Source organism: Lemur catta, chromosome 19 (assembly GCF_020740605.2).
Source record: "Lemur catta isolate mLemCat1 chromosome 19, mLemCat1.pri, whole genome shotgun sequence".
Classification (NCBI taxonomy): Eukaryota; Metazoa; Chordata; class Mammalia; order Primates; family Lemuridae; genus Lemur; species Lemur catta.
This window is the reverse complement of record NC_059146.1, coordinates 33729098-33752139: the sequence shown is the minus strand read 5'-3', so window position 1 is coordinate 33752139 and position 23042 is coordinate 33729098. Positions and strand designations below refer to the sequence as shown.

General features: G+C 47.6%; 1 protein-coding gene and 1 long non-coding RNA gene across 5 annotated transcripts; one reads left to right on the top strand and one right to left on the bottom strand.

The window, feature by feature from the left end:
- Positions 1-284: 284 nt before the first annotated feature.
- SLC7A9 (solute carrier family 7 member 9) lies at positions 285-21819 on the bottom strand. 4 transcript variants are annotated; one of them, XM_045531879.1, is made up of 13 exons: positions 21747-21819; positions 20999-21111; positions 18820-18967; positions 18340-18582; positions 17803-17928; positions 17476-17575; positions 16645-16689; positions 16065-16188; positions 15316-15419; positions 10900-10996; positions 10138-10287; positions 1479-1653; positions 285-467 (listed from the first exon to the last, which is right to left on the bottom strand). In XM_045531879.1, the coding sequence occupies exons 1-13, from the start codon at positions 21817-21819 to the stop codon at positions 403-405; spliced, it is 1563 nt and encodes a 520-aa protein (XP_045387835.1). In that variant the 3' UTR covers positions 285-402. The 4 variants fall into 4 exon arrangements, with proteins under 4 accessions (XP_045387835.1, XP_045387836.1, XP_045387837.1 ...); XM_045531880.1 differs by lacking the exon at positions 21747-21819 and adding an exon at positions 21431-21685; XM_045531881.1 differs by lacking the exon at positions 21747-21819 and adding an exon at positions 21448-21685.
- LOC123624255 lies at positions 959-13299 on the top strand. The gene is made up of 3 exons (XR_006730093.1): positions 959-3292; positions 4302-4357; positions 10360-13299. It is a non-coding gene; the product is annotated as an uncharacterized LOC123624255 (long non-coding RNA).
- Positions 21820-23042: the final 1223 nt, after the last annotated feature.

The window sequence follows — 23042 nt, the reverse complement described above, 5'->3', positions numbered from 1 at the left end:
ATTTTTGGGGGAGACGGTAGCTAGTAAAACATTAGTACTGTAATAATCTATATCAGTTAAAGCAAAAATGTCATCAGTTTTATATAAAAGAACAGAGCTTATTGGTCATTGAGTTTAAGGAACATCCTTTATTCAAGTAAGTGTGATGTGCCACCACAATGGTGGTAGTTTCTACGTCCACCTCTGTTAGATAACATCTTCACTTGATAACTTTAACACACACCTGTCACTTCTCTTATCTGGAACCCCACCCAGAGAATTAAGGATATCTAAAAATAACATTATAAACATCTGAATATGTTTTTTTCTTAAGAAAAAAAAATCAGAAAGAAATAACCACAAATATTGCTTATAAAAATAAATTCATCACAGCCCTGGCTTGGCTGTAAGAGGCAGCAGTTGTTACTCAGTATCTTCCTCTGGCGGGACAGCTTCAATCAGCATCTGCAGGTGCATGGTGACAGGCTCTGGAATGAAAGTTGATAAATAAGTGCAGTTAGAAAAATGTAATCTAAAAGCTTCACCACGACTGTTGGTGAGCTGTGATGTTGCTCTTACTCTCTGGTGATGTGCCGCCTCTGAGACCCACACTCGGGGCATGGCTGGTGTAGAGCGAATCACATCCATCCTGGTAGCTACACTGGGTCTTTGGAGATAAGTTATTGCCCATTAAAAAATTAGAAGGCTGCTATATATTTTATTGCCACCAAACAATTTACACTCTAGGAAACAGACCGATGACCACCTCACCGCCTGGTGAAGATCTCAAGAAGGCTTTAAAGGCTTTCGTAAAGGGGGCTTCCTGCAGCTGAGTCTGCCGTGCAGGGCAAAACACTGTGAGTCTAATACAGTTACAGACTTTTTAAAAAATAGGTGTAATTCAGAGTCTCTTTTGATGTACTTTGACACAAGTGCTTTCTTTTTAGAAGCCAAAGTGGCTAATGTAGCTAAACTTTTAAACAATTGTCCTAAAATACATGAGGATCAGGACTGCTGAGTGAGAGTGAGGCCTGTGCCTGGGGCATCGTGAGGCTTAGGCCCCATCCCCGTTCTCCAGTCCCAGCTCCATCGTCCTGGGTGTCTGGGACGCCGCTGACCCTCTTAGAGGCGTATCAGGCCAAAGAAAGAGGTGCTCCGGGGATGAGAAGTACAGCGTGAATGTACTTAACACTGCTCAGCTATACACTTCAAAGGGGTTAAGATGGTAACTTTTATGTGTATTTTGCAATTAAAAAGAAAATAGTGTGCTCCCTTCCTACTTGTTAAGAGTAATTGACAGGAACACAAAGATCAAGGGTGGAGCGAGAGGTAGGACACAGAGAGTGGGTTGTGTCCTCCTGAAGAGGACAGGGATCTGCTGGCAGCTGAGATCCCGTGATAGAAAAAGCCTTGGCAGAGCTGGGACAGACGCGGTTTGTAGGCTGCTGTGCCTGTCTGCGTTTCGCTAACAGCTGAACCGTCCTCCTGTTGATACTCACTTGAGATTTTCTGAGCCCATCCAAACTTGTAATAGACAAAAAGGAAGTAGAAGATAAGGCCACTCAGTATAAACAACACGCAGTAGAGATACTCCCAGGCAGGGGCACTGATGATCGGGGCCAGCACCAGGAACACGGCTATGACAGTCACCAAGATGGGGATGGCAACAGGCACCTGGAAGCAGAACAGCAGGTGTCATGGTTTGGCTACATGCATTCGTTTGCTTTTTGAAACTTTTCTTTAAAAACAAACTGATAAAGCAGAGCATAACGCACTCCACGTGCGCCCCCTCCAGTTTCAATAACTTTTACGCAATTTTGCCAATCTCATTTCCTCCACTCCACCTTTTCTCCCCTAGAATATGAAGAAAATACCAGACGTCATGTCATTTTACCTGTGAAATATTCAGTATGCATCTCTAGCTAATGAGGACTCTGTTTTTGACATGTTTCTTCCCTCCCCTATTTTTTCTTTAATCTTATCATTGATTTGTTGGAGAAATTGGATGACTTATCTTCTAGAATGTTTAATTTTAGCTTTACCCAATTGCTTCCTCCCGGTGTGGTGCAGCTTGCTCCTCTGTCTCCCCTATTTCCTGAAAACTGGTGCTTAGTTCCCAGCTGGAGCAGTGTGCGTCCTTTTGTAACATATGTCACGAAGCACAAAACGTGTGACTGTCCCACTTCTGAATTGCTAAGACAGTGGGCAGGGGAGGGAAAGCAGTCCCATCCCACCATGATAAACGTCCCCATTAACTGTTCATGGTTTTGCACCACAAATACAGGTAAGAATTACAGATGATCATTGCATTGATTTGTTATTTCATCAAGGGTTACAAAATGGCAATCTTCTAATTCTGTCATTTGTCTGAAATTCTGTAATACAATGGCAGAATTTCGATTATTTGTTTATTCTAAATTGAAGGTTGTACAGGAAAGGCAGGATAAATGCTTGATTCTTTTTCTTTTCAGAATGATGAGTTGGACCCTTGAAACTTATAAAGGTGACTCACACGCCTGCATCTTTATATATTTGGTGGGTCCATTGTGGTCACTCTTCATGGTGTTCGGAAGGTCCTGTCATTGCTTAGTAGGAGCCCCTCAGACTGGCCCCTGGGCCCTCATGACATGACCCCGGTGTGTTCCGAAAGCTCTCACGCCTTCTGCCAGGGCAGGACGTGCCAGACCGGGATCCATCCACCTCTCCAGGGAGCTTTGGTTCCTTTTAGTGGGAAATGGCATTTTAAGACCATACTCCAGGTGACTGGAGGACTCACTGTTCTTTTATGAGGAGAGAAATAATTTGGAAGGAAAAAAATTTCATGAATTCATACTGATGTTTCCAATTCAAATGTAAGATTACGTGGGTTTCTTTTTTTTTTTTTCTTTCCTTTGCTTTAGACCTGTATCTTCTTTTCTTGTGCTTTGGAAAATCTTGTTTCTTAATAATTTTAACATAATTGCTATTTGCTTTTTATCCTATAATGTACCTATAATGAATTTCAAAATAACTATGCCGGTACTACTGTTATTATCAACCTCCTATTGACTGACGTTTGGGTTGTGTTACACCTTTTGCTAATGCTGCGGTAAATAACGTGTATATTTCATATTTTTGCCAGTTTCATTTAGGGGTAGATTTCCTCAAAATGGGTTGGCTGGGTCAAAAAGTAAATTTTTCTAGATAGTGCCAAATTTTCCTTCGTGTGGGAAAACCATTTGTATTCCACTAACAACGTATGAGAGGGCCGCTTCCCCACAACCTCATCAGTGGATCGTGGCATCAGACTTTTGGATTTCTACCCCTCTGATAGGTAAGAAATTGGTGTCTCATAATTTTGGCATGCGTTCCCTTAGTAGGAGCAAAGTTGAGTTTGTTAGGGGATTTTGTGGGCATTTTTAAGTGTCATTGCATTTTTCCTTTGAACTGTCTTTATATCTTTTGTCCACTTTTCTGGAAAGTTTTGGTATTTCCTATCTCAATTTTTAGAAACCCTTTAAGTTAAGGATATTAGCCTTTCTTATATTACTTGCAACTGTTTTCCCTGTTATGTTACATGTTTTTAACTTTCTTTTTTTTTTTTTTTTTGAGACAGAGTCTCGCTTTGTTGCCCGGGCTAGAGTGAGTGCTGTGGCGTCAGCCTAGCTCACAGCAACCTCAAACTCCTGGGCTTAAGCGATCCTCCTGCCTCAGGCTCCCCAGTAGCTGGGACTACAGGCATGCGCCACCATGCCTGGCTAATTTTTTCTATGTATATTTTTAGTTGGCCAGATAATTTGTTTCTATTTTTAGTAAAGACGGGGTCTCGCTCTTGCTCAGGCTGGTCTCAAACTCCTGACCTCGAGCGATCTACCCGCCTCGGCCTCCCAGGGTGCTAGGATTACAGGCGTGAGCCACCGCGCCCGGCCAACTTTCTTTTTTTAAAGGCATGTATTTTTATTTTATTAAGGTTGCGTTTATCAGTTTTTTCCTTTACTAACTTCTGGATTTTGGAACAATAGGAACATTTTCCCCATTCTTGGATTTATAAAGCAATTTATGTTTTCTTTATGCATCACACTGTAATATTTAAATTTTAGAAACTTTATATTTTAAGTGTTCTCCTTTTTTAGGTTTTTCCTGGGTATTCTTATTTATTCTTCAATATGAAGTTTGTAATTAACTTATGTAACTCCAGGAAAAAATATTAGATGGTCCTTTTTATTGTAGTTGCATTAAATGTATAAATTAGGTCACCACTGATATCTTTCTGCTGTTGAGTTTTCCTATCCAAGAACATGTATGAATTTCCATTTATTTAAGCTTACCTTTATGTCTTTCAGGAGTATTTCAGAGTTTTGCAGCTATGCTTAAGAGGCCTAACATCTTAAGTTTATGGGTAGGTTGGTTGTTTTTTGTGGTTTTGTTTTGTTTGGTAAAATGAAGTATTCTGGTATTATCTTTTCATTGGATATCATTTATATAAAGTGTGTTAATTTTATATCTTACTACTTTATTTTCTTGTAGCTTTTCTTTGATCCTTTTGGGTCTTCCAGATATACAATTATATTATCTTTTACAGGAGAGAATTTTAGAAACTTTAAAAAGTCTTTTTTGCCAGGTTTGGTGGCTTAGGCCTGTAATCCCAGCACTTTGGGAGGATTGCTTGAGGGCAGGAGGTCAAGACCAGCCTGGGCAGCATATCGAGACCCTGCCTCTACAAAAAAAATTAGCTGGGCTTGCACCTTTAGTCCTAGCTACTTGGGAGGCTGAGGCGAGAGGATCACTTGAGCCATGATTGGGCCACTGCACTGCAGCCTAGGTGACAGAGCGAGACCCTGTCTCAAAAAGAAAAAAAAGATCTTTTCTAATTGTCTCCACGTTGGTTTTTTCTGTCTAATGGTCTTGTTAACAAAATGATAGTAGGAATAGAAAGCATTCTCGTTCCTAGCCTTAGCAATGATCTTTCTGGTGCTACCATGCTACTTTACCAATTAAAATTGTTTTTAGCCTTGGGTGGGGAGAGGTGTGTGTGTGTGTGTGTGTGTGTGTGATACCATGTTGAGAAAATACCTATAAATTCCTATTTGTGTCATTTATGTGTGTTGAATTTTATCTGTGGAGGTGATCATAGGGTTTTTCTCCATAGGCTTATCAATGTGATGAATTATATCCATGAATTAAACCTTTAAGGGATTTTCTAATTTTATCCACCTTTGCGTAGGCTGGAATTGGTCATGATATATTATCTTTTAAAGTAACTGGATTCCTGTTTGTTAATTTAAAATTTTAATATCATTCCTAGGTGAGATTGCTCAGTAATTTTCCCCTTTTTTGTGCTTTGTGAAGTTTTGGTATGAGTGTTATAGTTTGTAAAAATAATTTGAAAATCAATAAAATAACTCATAGCTAACCTTAAATGGAGAAAGCACAAACACACAAGTAAAAACTAAAAGTGGGAGCTGGGCATGGTGGGTCAGGCCTGTAATCCCAGCACTTTAGGAGGCTGAGGCAGGAGGGTCGCTTGAGGCCAGGACTTTGAGACCAGTTAGGGAACACAGTTAGACCCCGTCTTTACAAACAATTATAAAATTAGCTACTCAGGAGGCTGAGGCAGGAGGATCGCTTAAGTCCAGGAGTTCAAGGTTACAGTGAGCTATGATTGGGCCACTGCACTCCAACCTAGGTGACAGAGCGAGACTCTGTCCCTAAAATAATAATAATAAATGGGGAATTAATCTCCAGAACATAGATTTAAAAAAAAATTATAAGACTATTTTTACAGAGCTCTATACAAATAAATTTGAACACTTAGATGAAATGGACAATTTTCTAGGAAAATATAATTTACTAAAACTGATCTTAGCAGAATTAGAATCACAGGCAAAATCTAAAAATCAGATAATTCCAGTATTACTTTTATTCCAGATCATTGAAAAAGAAGGAAAGCTTTCAAAAAGTCAGCTTGATTGCTAATTATTCCCTCATTCATTCATTTCTGTTTTTCTCTTTTCTAATACCTTAAGTTCTTTTATGTTATTAATATCTTCTCTCTTTTGGTTTTGTGTTCTTTCTCCTGTTTTTTGAGTTGCCTGTTTGTTTTTATTCTTTTCATTTTTACTGACAAATATTTAATGGAATAAAACTTTCTCAAAGCACTATTTAGGCTGTGTTTGTTGATTAAATATCCTGTTTCTATCATTATTTTTAGGAATTTATGTACTTTCATGTCTTACTTCCTCTTAGACCCTAAAGTTAATTTTTTTCCTTTTGTTAATTTGCTGTTTGGTTTCATTATAGACAGAGAATGTGGTTTGTATTATTTTTAATTTTTTTTTGAAATGTCAGGGTTTTCTTTGTGGCATTAAAGATGGTCAGTTTTCAGAGGCATCCCATACTCACTTGGGAAAGATGTGTGTGCTGCTGTTGGGGTTCAGAGTTACGTATAAATCTCTCAGGTCCATCTTGTCATATTTTTTAGATCTTTAGTCACTTTTGCCAGTGATACGTCTCTGAAGGAGATGTTTCCAAGTCGCCTATTATTCGTGTGTTTGTTTCTCCTTTTATTTTCCATAGTTCCTTCTTTGTAAAGATGGTTGCTATATCAGTTGGTGAATAGGTTTTCATAACTATCTCTTCATTATAAAGTTAGCCTTTAGCATAACTAAATGGTCTTTGTCTTAAGTAATGCTTTGGGCCTGAGTGCTTATCCAGTAAGATCACGACCCCTGTTTTCTGTGTATTCATTTGCCTGATAGTATTTTGCCTGTCCTTTCATTTTTAATTTTTATAGCTGTGAAGACCTGCCTGAAAAATCTTTTTCTTTTAACTAAGTGCATTTATTCACACAGTTGGTGTTTTATCTTTCTGTATACGAGCATCTTCTACTTACTATCAGTCTTCTGCCTCTTAAGTATTGACATAGTATGGGGAAACACTATCATGCATCATATGAAACCCATATTCCCAAGTAACGTGCTTAAATATATCCAAAACACAGTAAACGCATGTATATAAATAACATATTACCCAACACATATTACATAAGATAGTAAACTTCAAAGTGATTCAAAATGATTTCCTGGTAGTCATTTAACATAACGGTTGCCTTTAATACAATAACATGGCTTGTAACATCTGGACACACGTGCATAATTCTGGTGTGTATAGGATTTGGAATGTAACTTTGAAACTTTTATCACACATCTTATTAAAAATTTGTACTGCCTTTTTGGGATTTAAATGCTAATTTTTTCATGTAAATATCAGCTGTAAATGAAAGTATTGAGAGATTCATAGATTCTATGAAGTTTTGGGGTGTTAAAAACTAATGAGCAAAAACAGTAGCAACAACAAAAAACCCTAATAAGCATTCTACCAAGGAAACATTAACCAGGAAGATGTTCTGACGGATGTCCCTATACAAGTCTTTATACAGAGGGACTTTTACAATAGGGTCTGCTGCTTCTGTGTCCCGCCACCACACCTTTTTTTTTAAGAGATGGGGTCTTGCTGTGTTGCCCAGGCTGGAGTGCAGTGGCTATTCACAGGTGCAATCATAACATACCACACCTTGGACTCCTGGGCTCAGGCAATCCTTCTGCCTCAGCCTCCTAAATAGGGACTAGAGGCGTGCAGCACTGTATCTTTTGGTATGTATGAAAGCTGCTTTTTTGTTCTGAGAGTTTTCATAACTATTCTGCTATATCTAGTAATATTATAACTAACGATGTCTTTTTAAAAAAGGGGGCTAACTAATATTATATCCTTTGGGAGGATTGCTTGAGACCAGCCTGGACAACAGAGACCCTATCTCTATTAAAAAAATTAGCCAGGCGTGCATGCCCGTAGTCCCAGCTACTCAGGAAACTTAGGCGGGAGGATCTCTTGAGTCCAGCAGCTCAAGGTTACAGTGAGCTATGATCATACCACTGCAGTGTAGCCTGGGTGACACAGGGAGATCCTGTCTCTAAAAATTAAACAGTGATATCTTTTATTGGCAACTTATTTGGCATACTTTCCTTAATTGGCACCTGCTTTCCATATGCTGTCTCTCTTTTCCATTTTTGTTGTATTATATTGCCAGCACATAACATTGACACACTGTTCTGTCACCTGTCATCATTTAGTCATATAGTTAAATATTATTACCTTACTGGTTTCTGAAGCTAACTCTCTGGGTGATTCCTCAGGAGGTTCTCACGTAATAACATATGCCTTGAGTTTTTCATAACAGTAACTGTTGACTTTGTTCTCCAAGGTCAGTTTGGCTGGGTATAAAATCTTTGGCTTACATTTTCTTTCTCTGAAATCTTAAATATGTTGCCCCACTGTGTTGTGGCATGAAGCGTTGGTGGTAAAAGTCTGATGCCAGTATTAGTAAGTGGGTTGGAGGTAAGGACAGGGAAAGGGGAGTGGATGCCCAAAGCATTTATTTTTTTTTTTTTTGAGACAGAGTCTCACTCTGTTGCCCGGGCTAGAGTGAGTGCCGTGGCGTCAGCCTAGCTCACAGCAACCTCAAATTCCTGGGCTCAAGTAATCCTACTGCCTCAGCCTCCCGAAGTAGCTGGGACTACAGGCATGCGCCACCATGCCTGGCTATTTTTTTCTGTGTATATTTTTAGTTGTCCATATAATTTCTTTCTATTTTTAGTAGAGACGGGGTCTTGCTCTTGTTCAGGCTGGTCTCGAACTCCTGAGCTCAAACAATCCACCCACCTCGGCCTCCCAGAGTGCTAGGATTACAGGCGTGAGCCACCGTGCCTGGCCTCCAAAGCATTTTTTTAAAGCTCTGTAATTTTATTGGAATGTATTTTTATTGTCTATTCTAACTCACATTTCCCAATTACATTGTATGCCTTTCACTATGTTGGTTCAAGCCCTACTCCCCATTTTCCCTCCCACCCCAGAAAATATTTCTTGAATTAGTTTTTAAAATTCTGTTACTTTCATTTTCTTCTTCATGGACTTCAATTATACATGTATTGGATTCATTTTTATTTCTGTTTGATTTTTTTTTCCTTTTCCTTCCTGCAGGGCCTCTGTTTCCTGACATGTTTCTTTGCTCTCATGTCCTTCTTTTCCTTCTTGCTTACTCTTTATTTGCTGAAATGATTTTTTCCCCTAAAATGATGTTTTGAAATACTGACACCACATGGCCTCTCCAGTGTGAGATCTGTCTTCCCAGGCTGCACCACCTTGACCCCAGTGTTTCTGCCGAGTTCTGTGTGGTTTCTCATCCCAAGCAGTTGTTTCTTTTGTTGTTGCCTTCTGGAGAGGAGTTTCTGGGACTGTCAGGGGCTCAGCTTAGGCCACTGCAGCGCTGCTCCCCCCGCTTCCAGTGGTGGTCCTCAGCTCTTCCTACCGAGAATGTCTGAGTGGGGCTGGGGGGGCTTCCACTTAGAGTCTGGAGTTTATGGTGATACCTCTTTTCCTCATTTTGTGTTGCAGATGTTGGCTGTGGGGTTTTTCCTTTGCTCTCCTAGTGGCTCTAGCTGTTTTTATCAGGGATTTTGTGCCTATGAACAGTCTATACTACCAGCGTGATTCTGCCTGCGAGGTAACCTGATGGAGGCGGAGCTGCCGGACTCCAGGCAGGCTGCCCCGTGGCCCCAGAGCGGACTCCAGAGACGTGTGGTAGTCAGGATACAGGGCCAGAAAGACACTAGACAAATTTCTGAAACAAAATCCTAAAGCTAAAGACATTATCCTTATTCTTGTCCTGGTTACTTAAGCTCTCAGCTCGCCTCACTCTTTCTTGTACCTGTGTGTGTCTGTTATCATGAGAATTAAACAGCACAGTTGTTTAAAAAAAGGCCCCTAACACAGGAAAAACGAAATAAATTCTACCTCCTCCTCATTGGTGCATAGACCCACAGGAGCCATGCAGGGAGGGAGCCCAGAACAGAGTGCAAGTACGGACTGTTAGTGGCTGGATGCACAGGAATGGGGCTGGAGTGCAGAAGTCCCTACATGTGAGAGATGCCAGAACTGCCAGGACTGGACCATTAGAGAGATGGGGCACTCTTGATAACTTAGTAAAATGAATAACTGTCTAATTGGATCATAAACTGTAATATGAAGAGTAAACTCCAAAGCATGCCCCTAGTATTGAAATAGTTACCGCTAATTCATTTTTTAAAACTACAGCCGCTTGTGACTTTGGGGCTCTAAACTTACCTGGATAGGCCTCTCCAGTTCTTTCCTCGTGAACCTCATCACAATGAGTCCTAGAACCGTCATGCCATAAAAGAGCCACGAAGCAAAACTGAAATAATTGACTAACGAGTTTATGTCACCGGGGATGATATAAATGATTGCTGTGATACCCTGATAGAAAGAAGAGTGAATCTTTAGGCCATTAGTACATAAAAACATTATTCTATTCTTATCACTTTACAGAAAACTAAATGCTTGACCATGAAAGGAACGTCCTATGAATCCCTTTACAGCTGAGGGTAAACTTGACTGTGGCTATGATGGCTGTCCTCTTTGAAGCCTGACAAGAAAAGACTTGGAAAATTTTTGAATGTTGAAGTTGTAATTTTCAGCAAGGAAAAAACAATATGTATATATGTTGTGCCAGCTTCGTAATCATGAATTTCCCTTTCAGACAGTTTTTGTCATGGGCGAGGGCCCTCGACTGCAAAACTCAAGTCCGATTTTGACCTGCCCTGGCCTGTCACCGCCTCTGTCTGGGTCTGGCTGCTGAGGGCGCACTGGTCCTCCTCGGGGGCTGGCCCCGAGGCTAAGAATGGTCTCTTGGTGCCCAGAAAAGCTGCACACAAGCAAGGACTATCTACCCGGAAGCTCTACTTGGAAGATGTCAGGGCACAGAGATTTGAGAACCACAGGGCGTAGCAGGACAGGTCTATGTCACCATGCACACCGAGGGGCCCTGTGCCTTTCAGGCGGGTGACGCCATGGCGGATTCACACTCACATGAAAGATGATGGCGGGGGCTGGAGTCAGGCGCTTGACGCTAATGTAAGAGAGCACTTTGAGCATGTGGCCTTCCCGGCCTGCGACGTAAATGAGTCTGAAAGACAATGATGGAGAAAGTTAACCATACGCAGGTTGTTCCCTGCCCCTGAGAAGGTATGTCCTGGGTTTCAAAACGAGCCACAGAGAAAGGAACTGAGTGGTGATGGGTCGTCTGCCCTCTGGAGGGAGCGAGTTTGAGAGGAGCAGGCCAGGTGGCCAAATGCGTCTGGCTACAGTGCAGCCACCACCGCAGGGCAGGGTGGGTGCTCTAGGGACACCTGCTCTGAGTCCCGAAAGTTATGCAAGAAACAAATGTAAAAACTAGGCCAGTGGGCCCCAGTTCCTGGGGTGCTGGACAGAAGCAAACACAGAGGTGCCTTGCCGTTTCAAGTCCAAAACCCAGTTAAAGAGTTTCCATGTTTAAAAAAATCAGGCAAATTAAGGGCACATCACCAGACACAAACAAAGGGCTTAGTCCCCACCCCAAGAACTCCTGATAATTCAGTAATCTGAAAGACTGTTTAAAAGGTTAAAGAGAGAAGAATTAGAATATTTTTTCTATTTTCATTTTTTTTAAGTTGATACAATAGTATTATTGGTGGAGGACACAGTGATGTTGTGATACATACATATATACACGTAGTGATCAGATCACAGTAATGAGCATGTCCATCATCTTGAGCATTTGTCACTGTGTTGGGAACATTCAGTGTCCTTGTCCCAGCGATTTGAAAGTATATACTGTGGTTAACTGTGGCCACCCTGCACTGCCGTGGAAGAACACTGGGACGTGCTCCTCCTTGCTAGCCATACTTTTGTATCCTTTAACAAATCTCCCCCTATCCCCTACTCCCCCACCCTTCCCATCCTCTAGTATCCTCTGGCTAAGAAGAATTTCTTTTCAAGAAAGGTCAAAGTTACCATAATTTAAAATAATTATTTAATAGATACAAATGAAATGAAAAACTAAGTTGGAAGCTAGATCCGAGCATGAAGCATAGCTAGATGACAAATTTAGATGGGAAACTAAGAAGAACGGGAGAAGGTCACGTACACCAAGTGGAGTATGGCAAATTCAAAGAGCAGAGAACGTTCATAAAATTAAAAACACTGTGAGCCTTCAAATTGATCCCAGTTCTATACAAGGCATAAACATACCCATATATAAACATTATAGTAGAAGAAAAAAAATCCTAAGGGCTACTGAATTTAAATTATTACTATAGAATTAGGACAGTAAGAACAACAGCAGACATACGAGGAATAGCATTTTCAAAATGACGAGGGAAACTGATTTTAGACTGGAATTCTATGTAGCTAAGCTATCATTCAAGACTACCAGCAAAATAAATTCCTTTTTAGATAAACTATGAGCCATTAACTCTCCAGGCTTCACTGGAAGCTGTATAGCTCAAAGGGAGCTGATTACAAGAAGCAATGATAAGGAAAAGGCAGAAGAACATGCTGGTGTGTAGCTAAGTATTGGATTTATTTATTTTGTAACAAACTTTTCTTAGAGGGGTGGGTTTATAAACCAGGTTTTAACAAGAAAAGGGAGAGCCCTGCACAAGAGGAAAGAGAATTGAACGACCGACACTCTGTTGGGTATTCACACTAAATTTTAAGGGCAATCACGGACAGAATAGATACTCAACTTCCATATCAGCAGGAGACAGACGGGAATAAAGAACCTTTGATGGATATAACTCGGGATTATTTTGAAAGCCAAGAAAACAAAGTAATGTGTTAGAAATTCAGCTCTCAGGGACCACAGTAAATGTAAACATGTTAAACAGGATTAACTGTAATCAGGCATGAAGGAACCTTCTGGGGCAACTGAAATGTTGTACAGTTGGATTGTGATATTTGCACAGCCTTGTAAAGTTACTAAAATAATTGGGTTGTACAGTTGCAAAGGGTGTCTGGTATTTGTACCTTAACAGAGCTATTAAAATTGTGTTTTATATACAAGCAATGAACTATCAGAAACTGGAATTTAAAAAATAATTTGAAGTGCCATTTAAAATAGCATGAAAAGATATGAAATACTTTGGAATAAATCTGCCAAAGATGTGCAAGAACTGTATACCAAAAACTACTCAAAAACATTTGTGAAAAAAATATAAGAGCTAAATAAACAGTCTACCCGTGGATTGGAAGTCCCAATACTTAGGATGGCAGGCCTCCCCAGATTCAACACAGTCCTAATCAAAACCCTCAAAGCCTTTTTTGTAGAAATTGACAAGCTAATTCTAGCGTTCATATAGAAATAGGAAAACTGGCCATCCACGTGCAGAAGAGTGAAATTGGGCTCTTAGCCTTTATACAACTCAAAGTAGATTAAAGACTTAAATGTAAGACTTAAACTGTAAAACTATTAGAAGAAAACACAGGAGAAAAGCTATGTGACATTGATCTGGATGATGATTTCTTGCATATGACCCCAAAAGCACAGGCAACAGAATCAAAAATAGATGGTATCACACCAAACTCAAAGGCAAAGGAAACAGGGTGAAGAGACAACTCACAGGTTGGGAGAAAATATTTGTAAATCATTTATCAGATAAAGGGTTTATATCCAAAATATAAAAGGAACCCAAATTACTCAATAACAAGAAAACCACCCCATTAAAAAATGGGGAAAGTACTTGAATAGACATTTCTCAAAAGACGACACACAAAGACCAACACGTGAAAAAACGTTGCACGTCACTAACCGTCAGGGAAATGCAAACCACAATAAGGCATCACCCCACACCTGTCAGGATGGCTATTATCAAAAAAACAAAAGGTGGGTGTTGGCAAGAATGTGGGGAAAAGGGAACCGTGGTACAATGTTGGTGGGCATGTCAATTAGTGTAGCCATTTTGGGAAACTGTACAGAGGTTCCTTAGAAAACTAAGAATATTAACAGAATCACCACATGACCCAGCAGCCCCACTTCTGGGTATAGAATTGAAATCGGTGTCGGACGTCTGCACTCCCCTGGTACCGCGCTATCAGTCACAGTGGCCACGGCACGGGAACAGCACAAGTGCCTGTCAGCAGATGAGTGGACAGAAACAATGGGCCACATATAAGAATGGAATACTATTCAGCCTTTTAAAGGAATGAAATTCTGTCATTGCTTGACAATGTGAATCAATCTAGACATTATGCTGAATAAAAAATAAGCCAGACACAGACAAACATCACATGGTCTGATATGTGAGGTCTAACAATTTGAACTCGAGTAGCAGAGAGGAGAATGTCGGTTACCAGAGGCTGAGGGGAGGGGCTGGCAGGGAGCAGGGAGGGGTTAGTCAAAGGTACACAATTTCGGTTAGGAGGCGTAAGTTCTGGTGATCTGTTGTACAGTAAGATGACTAGTTAATGTATATTTCAAAATTGCTAAAAGAGTGGAATTTAAATGTACCACTAAAAAATAAGTATATCAGGTGATGGATATATTAGTCTGAATTGCTCATTCCACAGTGTACTCCATAAATATATGCAATTATTTGTCAATTAAAAATAAAAATAAAATTAATAAAATGCACAGAGTCTGGAGTAGCCGAAACACTTTTGAAAACAGAAGTGGAGGCCAGGCACTACAGACATGTTGGTACAGCTTTGGAAGAATGATTCTGTGGTGTGTATTTCATTTTTTAAAGTGCACAATCTTTGGCAATTTCACTCACAAATGTATCGCTGTGGAACACTGGACAGCTGAGCCAAGACACCTGTGTGTTCAAGGATGCAGCTGTGTTCAGGGAAACACCCCACGCCCAGGCCGGGAGCGGCGACTTACTACGCTGCAGAGACGTGGGCTGGAACACAGTGGTTACCTGGGTCTAGAGCGGCTGGGTCTGGAGGATGGCGACCCACCTGTTTGTGGGAATAAAGTTTGGCTGGAGCATAGCTGTGGCTGTGTACTTGTGTGCCACCAGGGCAGAGTTGAGCAGTGTGACAAACTCATGTGGCCTGCAAGCCTGAAACACTTACTGTCCGGCCCTTTAAGGGGAAGTTTGCATGCGGGTCAACATGAGATGTTCAGGAACTCTCTGAGGTGGAATGAACAAGGTGACAGCATAACCCAGTGCGGCACGCGCCCGTCTCCTACCTGCCTTTGCCTGGCGCCGAGGGCCCCACCGAGGCGGAGAGCTGAGACCAGCCGTCACGTCCAGTCCCGGAGTGCGAGCCTGTCCGTGCGTCCTGGCCAGCTGGCCATGTGGGTTCCGGCCACATCCCTTCTCTGCACTGCAGGTTTCCTGACTCTGCCCTGAGCGTTCCCCCTGGCAGAGCCCGAGTCTTGGGGGCCCGTGTCTCCCTCAAGCGTGAACCGGCTTTGCTGCCCCTGCCCACCCTGAGAATGAGCAGCCGGGGGTCCCCTACCTGCCCGCCGTGAAGCAGCTCCCGTTGGCAGCACCGAGGGTTGAAAACGCCACGAAAAGTGGAACGACCCAAGAGGCTGGGTACAGAACACGGTCCCCAAACGTCTGCAGAGAGAATGAGATCAGGGTCTCTAGGGGCCACTGGTCCAAAAAAGGTGCTCTGCCCTGAAGACCAGGGAGGACCCCTTGCCCTGGGCGCAGCCTCCAAGACTCGTCTAGGGAGGGGAGGGTGGAAACGCGCGGGAAGGGACAGTTTTGCCTTTTCTCCCTTCAGAGCATCTCAGGACCTTTGATGGTAACAGAAATCGCACATCCACCCTTGGCATAGTCCTCAGTCACTCTGCCTCCTCCAGCACCCGGCCTCACTGCCTCCACTCCGTCCCATGCCCCACTGCTCCCCACCTCCGTGTCACCCGCCTGCGCCGCCTCCCCAATCCGAATCCGTCACCTCGGGACCTGCGTCCAACCCCAGCTCACAGCCCCCCCCTTCCCATTGTTGCCACTCCTGTCCCCGCTTCCCTCCTGCTGTCCTTCCTTCCCTCCCGCTGTTACTATGATGACTTCTCAACTCCTTCATGCTCCTGCCAAGACCCCAACCCTGGGGGATCAGCCCTGCCCTCCCCTCAGGTGGGCCTCAGCCGTCCCCTCCCGGGCTGCTGGCTGATGATTTCCCTCCGTGCCTGCGTGGACACCTGGTCTGGCCCCTTCCCACAAGCCACAACCCTCCGGCAGCAGCGCCGGGGCACTCACCACGGCCACGGCCTGGGACTGCAGGAGCTCGGTGGGCGTCATCGCGGTGAAGTAGGCAACGTTCATGAGGATGTAGCACACTGTCACCAGGGGGATCCCGATGACAATCGCCAGGGGCAGGTTTCTGGGTGGGGCAGTGACCGGAACCCGGGGTCAGACCCGAGCATCCGTAGGAGACCCGCGAGGTGGCCGCTTTGTCCAGTGCTTTCCTCCCGCCCTCCCGGGGGCTGGGTCCCAGATGCCCTTCCCGAGGTCTTCCCCGGCAGGCGTCTGTGCTGCGGCAGAGCCCTAGCGGGGACGGGGGACACTCTCAAAGGAGAATTCTCCCTCTCGCAGACTCTAGGGCAGTAAAACTGAATTGTTTATGAAGCAAAATAAGCCAGAGACAAAGAAAGTTGGAGTCCTTCCTTCTCCCTAGCAACCATTCCACTGCCTGAAACAAAACCAAACTCTGAGGACATAAGGACCGTCCCGTCTGGAAGAGGGTTGTGGACTAACGGGAGGAGGCAGCTCCGAGTTTCGCCTGGAGAGGAGGAATGTGCCACCTGTCCCCCGTCCCCCGCCCGGGCTCAGCTCTTACCTGTAAGGGTTTCTGAGTTCTTCTGTGATATAATTGAGTTGATTCCTGGAGAAAGAAAAGTTAACATGAGTGACTTTCAACATACCTGGACTTATGGAACATACGATAATAAATGTTAGCCTCACTTAAGATTCTCCACCATAGAGAAAATTCTGCAGGACTCCAGGGTAATTTCTCTCTGGGAAGGCCCTGGTGCTAGCGGGGCCCAGGGTCCTACCAAGACCTACACGTCTGTCCAGTGGTCAAGTCTTTGCCCTCTCTAAGAGTCACCTGCATTTGCAAGAAAAATGGGGAATAGTGAGTCCCCAGGGTGCTTTGAAAACATAGGACTTCTTTGTCTGAAAGAGAAAGGAAACTTACAGTTGCTTTGCAGAGGGGGAAAACCAGCATCGGGGTTTTTTTCCCCCTCTGGGGGGAATGGCCAGCTTCATCCTTAAAGAACATAAACAGCGTCGCACCGACTACGCCCAACACTTCCTGGTGTGAGCAGAAGCGCTACCGAATGTTCCTGCCGTGTCAAGACCGCGCAGCCCTGGCTGCCTCTGTGGGACTGAGCCCGCGTCTGCCTGGTGAGACTCCTGCAGACAGGGTCCCCACTCCTGCCCACGGGACACTGTCACGGGGAAAGGGGCAGGTGTCTCAGTGTCCGAGGGAGACAGAAGGGTGAGGGTTGGGTGCTTCACAGAAGGGAAATGAGAAGGTGACTTTTAGGGTCACACCAGCCACTAGAAGGGGGCGTTATTCACTGCTTCCCATGACGCTGCTTCACTGCTGTGACCTCAGCCTAAAGAAACGCAGCACCAGACTGGGGACATCTCGGGGGCACCTCACCATCCGTCGTAGGCCCAGAGTCCATTGTAAAACGCCAGACTGATGGCTCCCACAGACACGTCCACACCCTCGAAGGAATTTTCAAAATTCTTTGTATTTCCTGTAATTAAGCCAGAGTGAACAGCGGGCGTCAGCCGATCAGAGTGTGCGCACGGCTCCTGGTGGAGGAAGGGAACGACTGGTGACCTCGGGTTAAACTAACTGAAGAGTCGGCCCTAAGGTGTCCTGCTAAGTTCCCGCCAGGCCCCCTCAGAGAGATGCTCGTGGGTCAGGGCTGCTCCGGACGCAAGGGAGGGGCAGGGAACACCGGGCGCCTGCCACGGTCACCTTGGGCCAGGAGGATGAATCCGCCGATGATGATGATGGCCACGATCACCAGCTTGGCCGCGGTGAAGACGTTCTGCACGTAGCTGCCCAGCCGCACGCTCAGCGAGTTCACTATCACGATGAGCACTGCAGGGCGGGGCGGGGGTGTCCTGCGTGGGTGGTCGCAACAGGGCTGGAAAGTCCCCGTTCCACTGCCACCCGCTCCGCCACCCTGAGCTGGACGCTGGGGGCCACAGCCAAACGAGGGGTCATGCCGGGGCTGCCTCTGGGGCAGCAGAGAAGCAGCAGGCCCTGAGGCCAGGGCACTGCCTGCGGGACGGCCAATCCCTGCCGCTCAGACGGGCCGGGGGCTTCTGGGCACGTGGCACCCACAGGGACGGCAGAGGCCGGCGCCAGACCCCGCCCGCCGGTCGCCAGAGCCTTCCGCTGACTCGGCCACTTTCTGGGCGGCGAGGAGCCGAGGCCAGCGCCTCCCCGACGTCATCTGTGCCAGGTCTCCCCTGACCCCTGCCCCGGGTGTCAGGCCTGGGTACTCACGGAGGGCAGCAGCGGCCAGGCACTTGACGACCACGGTAGGCGGCTGGCAGCCCGAGTAGAAGGGCGCACAGACGTACTCGGAAAAGGTGAGGCAGATGATGGCAAAGGACGAAGGCTTCATGACGATCATGCTGGTCCAGGAGAAGAGGTAGGCGGGGATGGGGCCGTAGGCCTCCATCAGGTACGGGTACTCGCCGCCCGACTTGGTGATGGTCGTGCCGAGCTCTGCGTAGCACAGAGCGCCTGGAACACAGAGAGGGCGTCCCCCACTGCCCTCGTGAGGGGCTGCCCTTGTGCCCGGGAGCCTTCCTCCCACCATGGTCCTCCCACCACGGCCCTGCGTTCTGGCCACTGGATATTTAGTCGCAGCCAGATTCATAGTTAGTTGCCACACATGCATCAAGAGGGCAGCCGGCAGCAGCCAGGACCTCATGTAACCCGTCCCCCGCGTTTGACAGGGAGGAGTTCACCATCTCCTACCCAGCGTGGCGAGCACCCCACAGACAGCCCAGATGACGAGACAGGGCCCCACGGCCGCCGTGTTGCTGAGCACAGACTTCGGGGAGATGAAGATGCCGGAGCCGATGATGGTGCCCACGATGATGGAGATGCCGCTGACCAGCCCCACCTCAGGTGCGGAGGGGGAGGGGAGTCAGTGCCGCCACCCAGACCTGGTGGCACCCTCTGCACCCCCTCAGGGACAGCCGGGACAGCCCCACGTCCCAGGCACTTGCACCCTGTGCTGTCACAGTGGCAACAGAGCCCTGTGCCTGGGGCTTCACTAAATCAATCAATTTTCGTGGCAGCCCCACGCATGGGGTATACCAGGTCACCCCCATTTTACTGAGCAGACGGGCACAGAATGGGGAGTTACTGCCCTTGGTTACACAGCCGGGGGCGGGGGATCTGGCTCAGGTTCCATGCTCCTGACCACAGCCCTCGTGTGCCCCGGAAAGGCTGACTGGGCACATTAGCTGCCAGCGGGGAAGGCCCTCGGGTGTGCCCTGCAGCCGGGCGGGGGAGAAGGGAGTCGCCAAAGCAGAGCGAAGTTAAGGCTCATGTCCCGGCCAGAGGAGCCACGTGGGGGTGAGCAACGGAGGCCCCCCCACCCCGAGCCAGAAACACTCAGGGACCCCCTGCGAGCATCCATTGGTGCCACTGTCCAGGGTGTGAGCTTTCTAAGAACAAAGCCCTGCGCAGGTGCACGCGGCGTGGTCACGTTCCTGTGGCGTCAGGAACGGGCAACACTGGTCCGCGGTGCTGGGAACTCAAGGCTGGGGCGAGGGCATCTCCGATACGTTTGTCAAAACTCATCCAACTGCGCTCTGAAGATCTGCACATTTCATTGTATGTAAATTATTTGCCAGCCAAGGGGAAAAAATACTTTTTTTAAAGGAAAAAAAAGCCTGACTCAAGCCCCTACTCATAGCATCAGCCCTCAGAAGCCGCCCAGGCCAGATTTCCGCAGCAGGAAGTTTCCAACGCCTGTGTTCGCCTGCCTGGGCAGAGGCTGAGCTCACGGTCACACCCCAGGGGACCGGGGAGATCCCAGCGGCGGGCTGGCCACCCAGGGGACTCGGGGCAGACGTGAGGGCCCTGGGGAGCTGCGTCGGCTTCCATTCCAGCCGCAGGCCCAGGGTGCAGTTCCAGGCGCAGCCCCTGCCTCTCCAGCCCTCCCCAGGCCGGGGCCCTCCGGATTCGGAGGAGGTCTGCATTCGCCCTGAGGCCGCCTGGGGTCAGGACACGCCTGGGGATTTCTCAGTGGCTCTGTGTGGCCAGAGGGCCCACCTGGGTTCCGAGAGGACCTTGCTGGGATCCGGCATGAGACTGGCAGGGAGGGAGGGTACTGCCTGTCACCTGACTCCTGGGGACCCGATCCCAGGACACCCAGTCGGCCACGCCATGCCCCTTTGTCAAGCACCAAAGCCTCAGTGCCGTCCCTCCTCCATCCCCTCTGGGCCAGGCAGGAGAGCTTCTGGGGGCCCTGCCCAGATCTCAGCCCCTCGTTCTGCTCTCTAGGCTGAAGCCGTCCTACCCTCACTCCAGGGCCCTCCTTCCCCATCCTACGGGCACGAAGCCTGCTGTCCTCCCGTGCCACACCCTGCCGCTCCCGCACAACTGGGACTGGCGTGGTGTGGAGTGCTGAGCTCCTTCCTGCCTCCTACCCACCCCTGCAGCTCCCCTTCCCTCTCGGCCCGGGGCCAGCCTGCCCTCCTCAGGACCCTGCGACTCAGAGCCGTCACCTTTGCCACAGCTATGTCAGGTGGCCGTCCCAGCTGGACTCCTCTAGAACAGAATGTTTCCCGTCGTTACAGATGTTCAAACATACAGGGACAGAGATTTAGCCAAGATGCTGTTGAAGGGGCTCGACTATCAGAAGAAAGCCTTCTCCGACCATCCCTGGACGGCCACCGGTTTGAGCAAAAGTACCAGCCCCTCCAGACACTTGCCCCGGGCACAGACACGCACGCACGGACCTCAAAAGAACGCGCTGAGTTCTCTGGCAAGAGGAAGTGAGGGAAGCCCAGAGAACTGCTCATTTAAGGCTGAACTCTACAAATCAAGGATCTCACCCTGCGCCCCATCACCAGGGATCGGCGGGGCCTTGGCCGCCAGCGCCTGCACCCCGACAGCGCCCGCGGCGGGGAGACGGCCTTACCTCCTTCTGGAGACTCGTGGTCTTGGGCTCACTGCTCTGCACCGACTTCCCATCCTCTCGCCGCCTCCTCGGGCCCGTCTCCCCCATTTTCCGCTCCTGCGCGTCCCAGGAGGCTGCAGGCGGGGTCGGGCGGAATCCGGTTCAGCGAACGCGGGCCGGACGGGAACGCGAGCTCCGCAAGGGCTCCGTCGGCCAAAGCGCCATGGAGCCGGCTCCCAAAGCAAATCCTTAGCCAGTGCTTCCGGAGGGGACGGCTGCCGGTCCCTTAGGGACGGCTTGCTCGGCCCCAGAAGTAAAGACGGGTCACTAATGCTGTGCAGGCCGCAAGGAACAAACCTCTCCGTGCTCCCCGCCAAAGCTGAGGTGCTCGTGTCCCCTCCCCACCAGCCCCTGCCCCGGTCCCTGTCCCTGTGCTACCACCTATCTCCTCACCCTCCACAGGGACACACTTGGAAGTCACTCTATCTCCGTGGTCCAAAGGCAAAAAGAAATATTTTAAAGCACACTGGAACACACTTAGGGCATCCAGCCTGCGGAAGGCTGGTGTCTCGCGGTTCCTTCCCGGGCCGCGAGCGCCTCACACGCGACACATCACAACGCAGGTGCTTTCTCAGCCGGGGATGGAGGGAACCAAAGTTGCAGAGGAAACCAGCTCACGACTGCACTAGGAGCCGGCCACGTACTGCACCCTCTCTCTGAACGAACCCTCTGCCCAGGTCCCGCCCGTCACCCCACCTCCGCCCTTGACCTTGCAGAGCCGCAGGAGCCGTCTGTCCCGCCGCTCGCCCGCGCCTGCACAGCTGAGCCCCAGAAATGGCCATGTCTTGTGCCCAGCAGTGGAGGAAGCCAGAGGTACAGAGGTCACAAGGTAATCATTAATCACCATTATTTTCAAAGCAATGGAGCTTAGATACACTATACAAAAAGGGGAGGGTCAGGCGAGCCAGTTTCTCTCCAAAAATACTTTTGTTCCTTTGTATCTAGATCAATGTCTTAAAAAAAAAAAACAAAAAAACCCACAAAACAAAAACCAAACAGATTGGCCCAAATCAGCTACATCCTATAAGGAGAAATCTCTCTAAAGAATAGAAACAATGCTTTTAAGATAAAAATCTTTGGAAATCAGAGGAGATAAACTTTGGAGCCAACTCGTTTAGTACCTTAATGGGCTGTATTTACAGCTGAAGTCAGGCAGCAAACAGTAGCTGCTTCCCACCTAACCCGCGCTTGCTCAGGTGTTTTCCTCCCACCACGCGGAGCACACAGCCCTCAGCCTGCCTTCGAGGGCCTGCCCTGCCCCTGCCCTCTGCCAGCGGCTGGGTCCGGCACCACCTGGGACCTCGTGTGGCCTCACTGCAGCCCTGGCCACAGGCTCGTCAGGTTTGGTGGACGTTTTGTTCAAGTACCCTGGTCCCACGTGCAGCGGGCAGAAGAGGGAGAAGGGCCACACAACGTCATCAGCCCCTCACTCTCACTTGCCCCGTGGGGAAACCGAGGCCAAGGCCCAAGAAGCACAAAGCCGCAGAGCTCTGGCCCCATGCAGGGCTCTGTGGAGCAGAGGTTCTCCAGCTGTGCTCAGAGGGGGTCCGGGCAGAGCCACCCCTGCCCAGCCAGCAGATAAGGCTCCCCTGGGAAGGAAGCTCCTTATCGGAGAGGCAGGACGACAGCAGGGGCACGGCCTGAAGCATTGTTGCTGTTATCTCCAGCCAAAACTTAGCATCCCAGGTATCAGGATGGGACCAAAGGTCTTGTCTCGGGGGGTGACGTGGGAGCACTTTGGGGCTGGCAGACCCAAGAGGGGACAGAGTTCTCAGGGTAACCTCTTAAAGCCATCAGGAGAACATGGGGACCCTTGCTGTCCCAGAGCCAGGATTCCCATTTAGAAGTTTGTCACCTTCCCTTTTAGGAATAGCCTGTTCGCCTGCCTGCCCGCCATGCCCAGAGCCCTGCGCAGAGTGCCTGGGTGCTCACCTGCCTTTCAAACACTGTCACACTCATATCACAGCACCTGGCCCATCTGAATTTGTACAACGCTATGCAACAC

Excerpts from the sequence above, each read along its gene's own strand:
- SLC7A9 (XM_045531879.1), bottom strand. The coding sequence starts at position 21,819 with ATGGCCATTTCTGGGGCTCAGCTGTGCAGGCGCGGGCGAGCGGCGGGA. Across the intron at positions 18,968-20,998 it reads CCACGAGTCTCCAGAAGGAG|GTGGGGCTGGTCAGCGGCAT; the intron begins GTAAGGCCGTCT and ends TCCGCACCTGAG. Across the intron at positions 17,929-18,339 it reads CCTGGCCGCTGCTGCCCTCC|TGCTCATCGTGATAGTGAAC; the intron begins GTGAGTACCCAG and ends CCCGCCCTGCAG.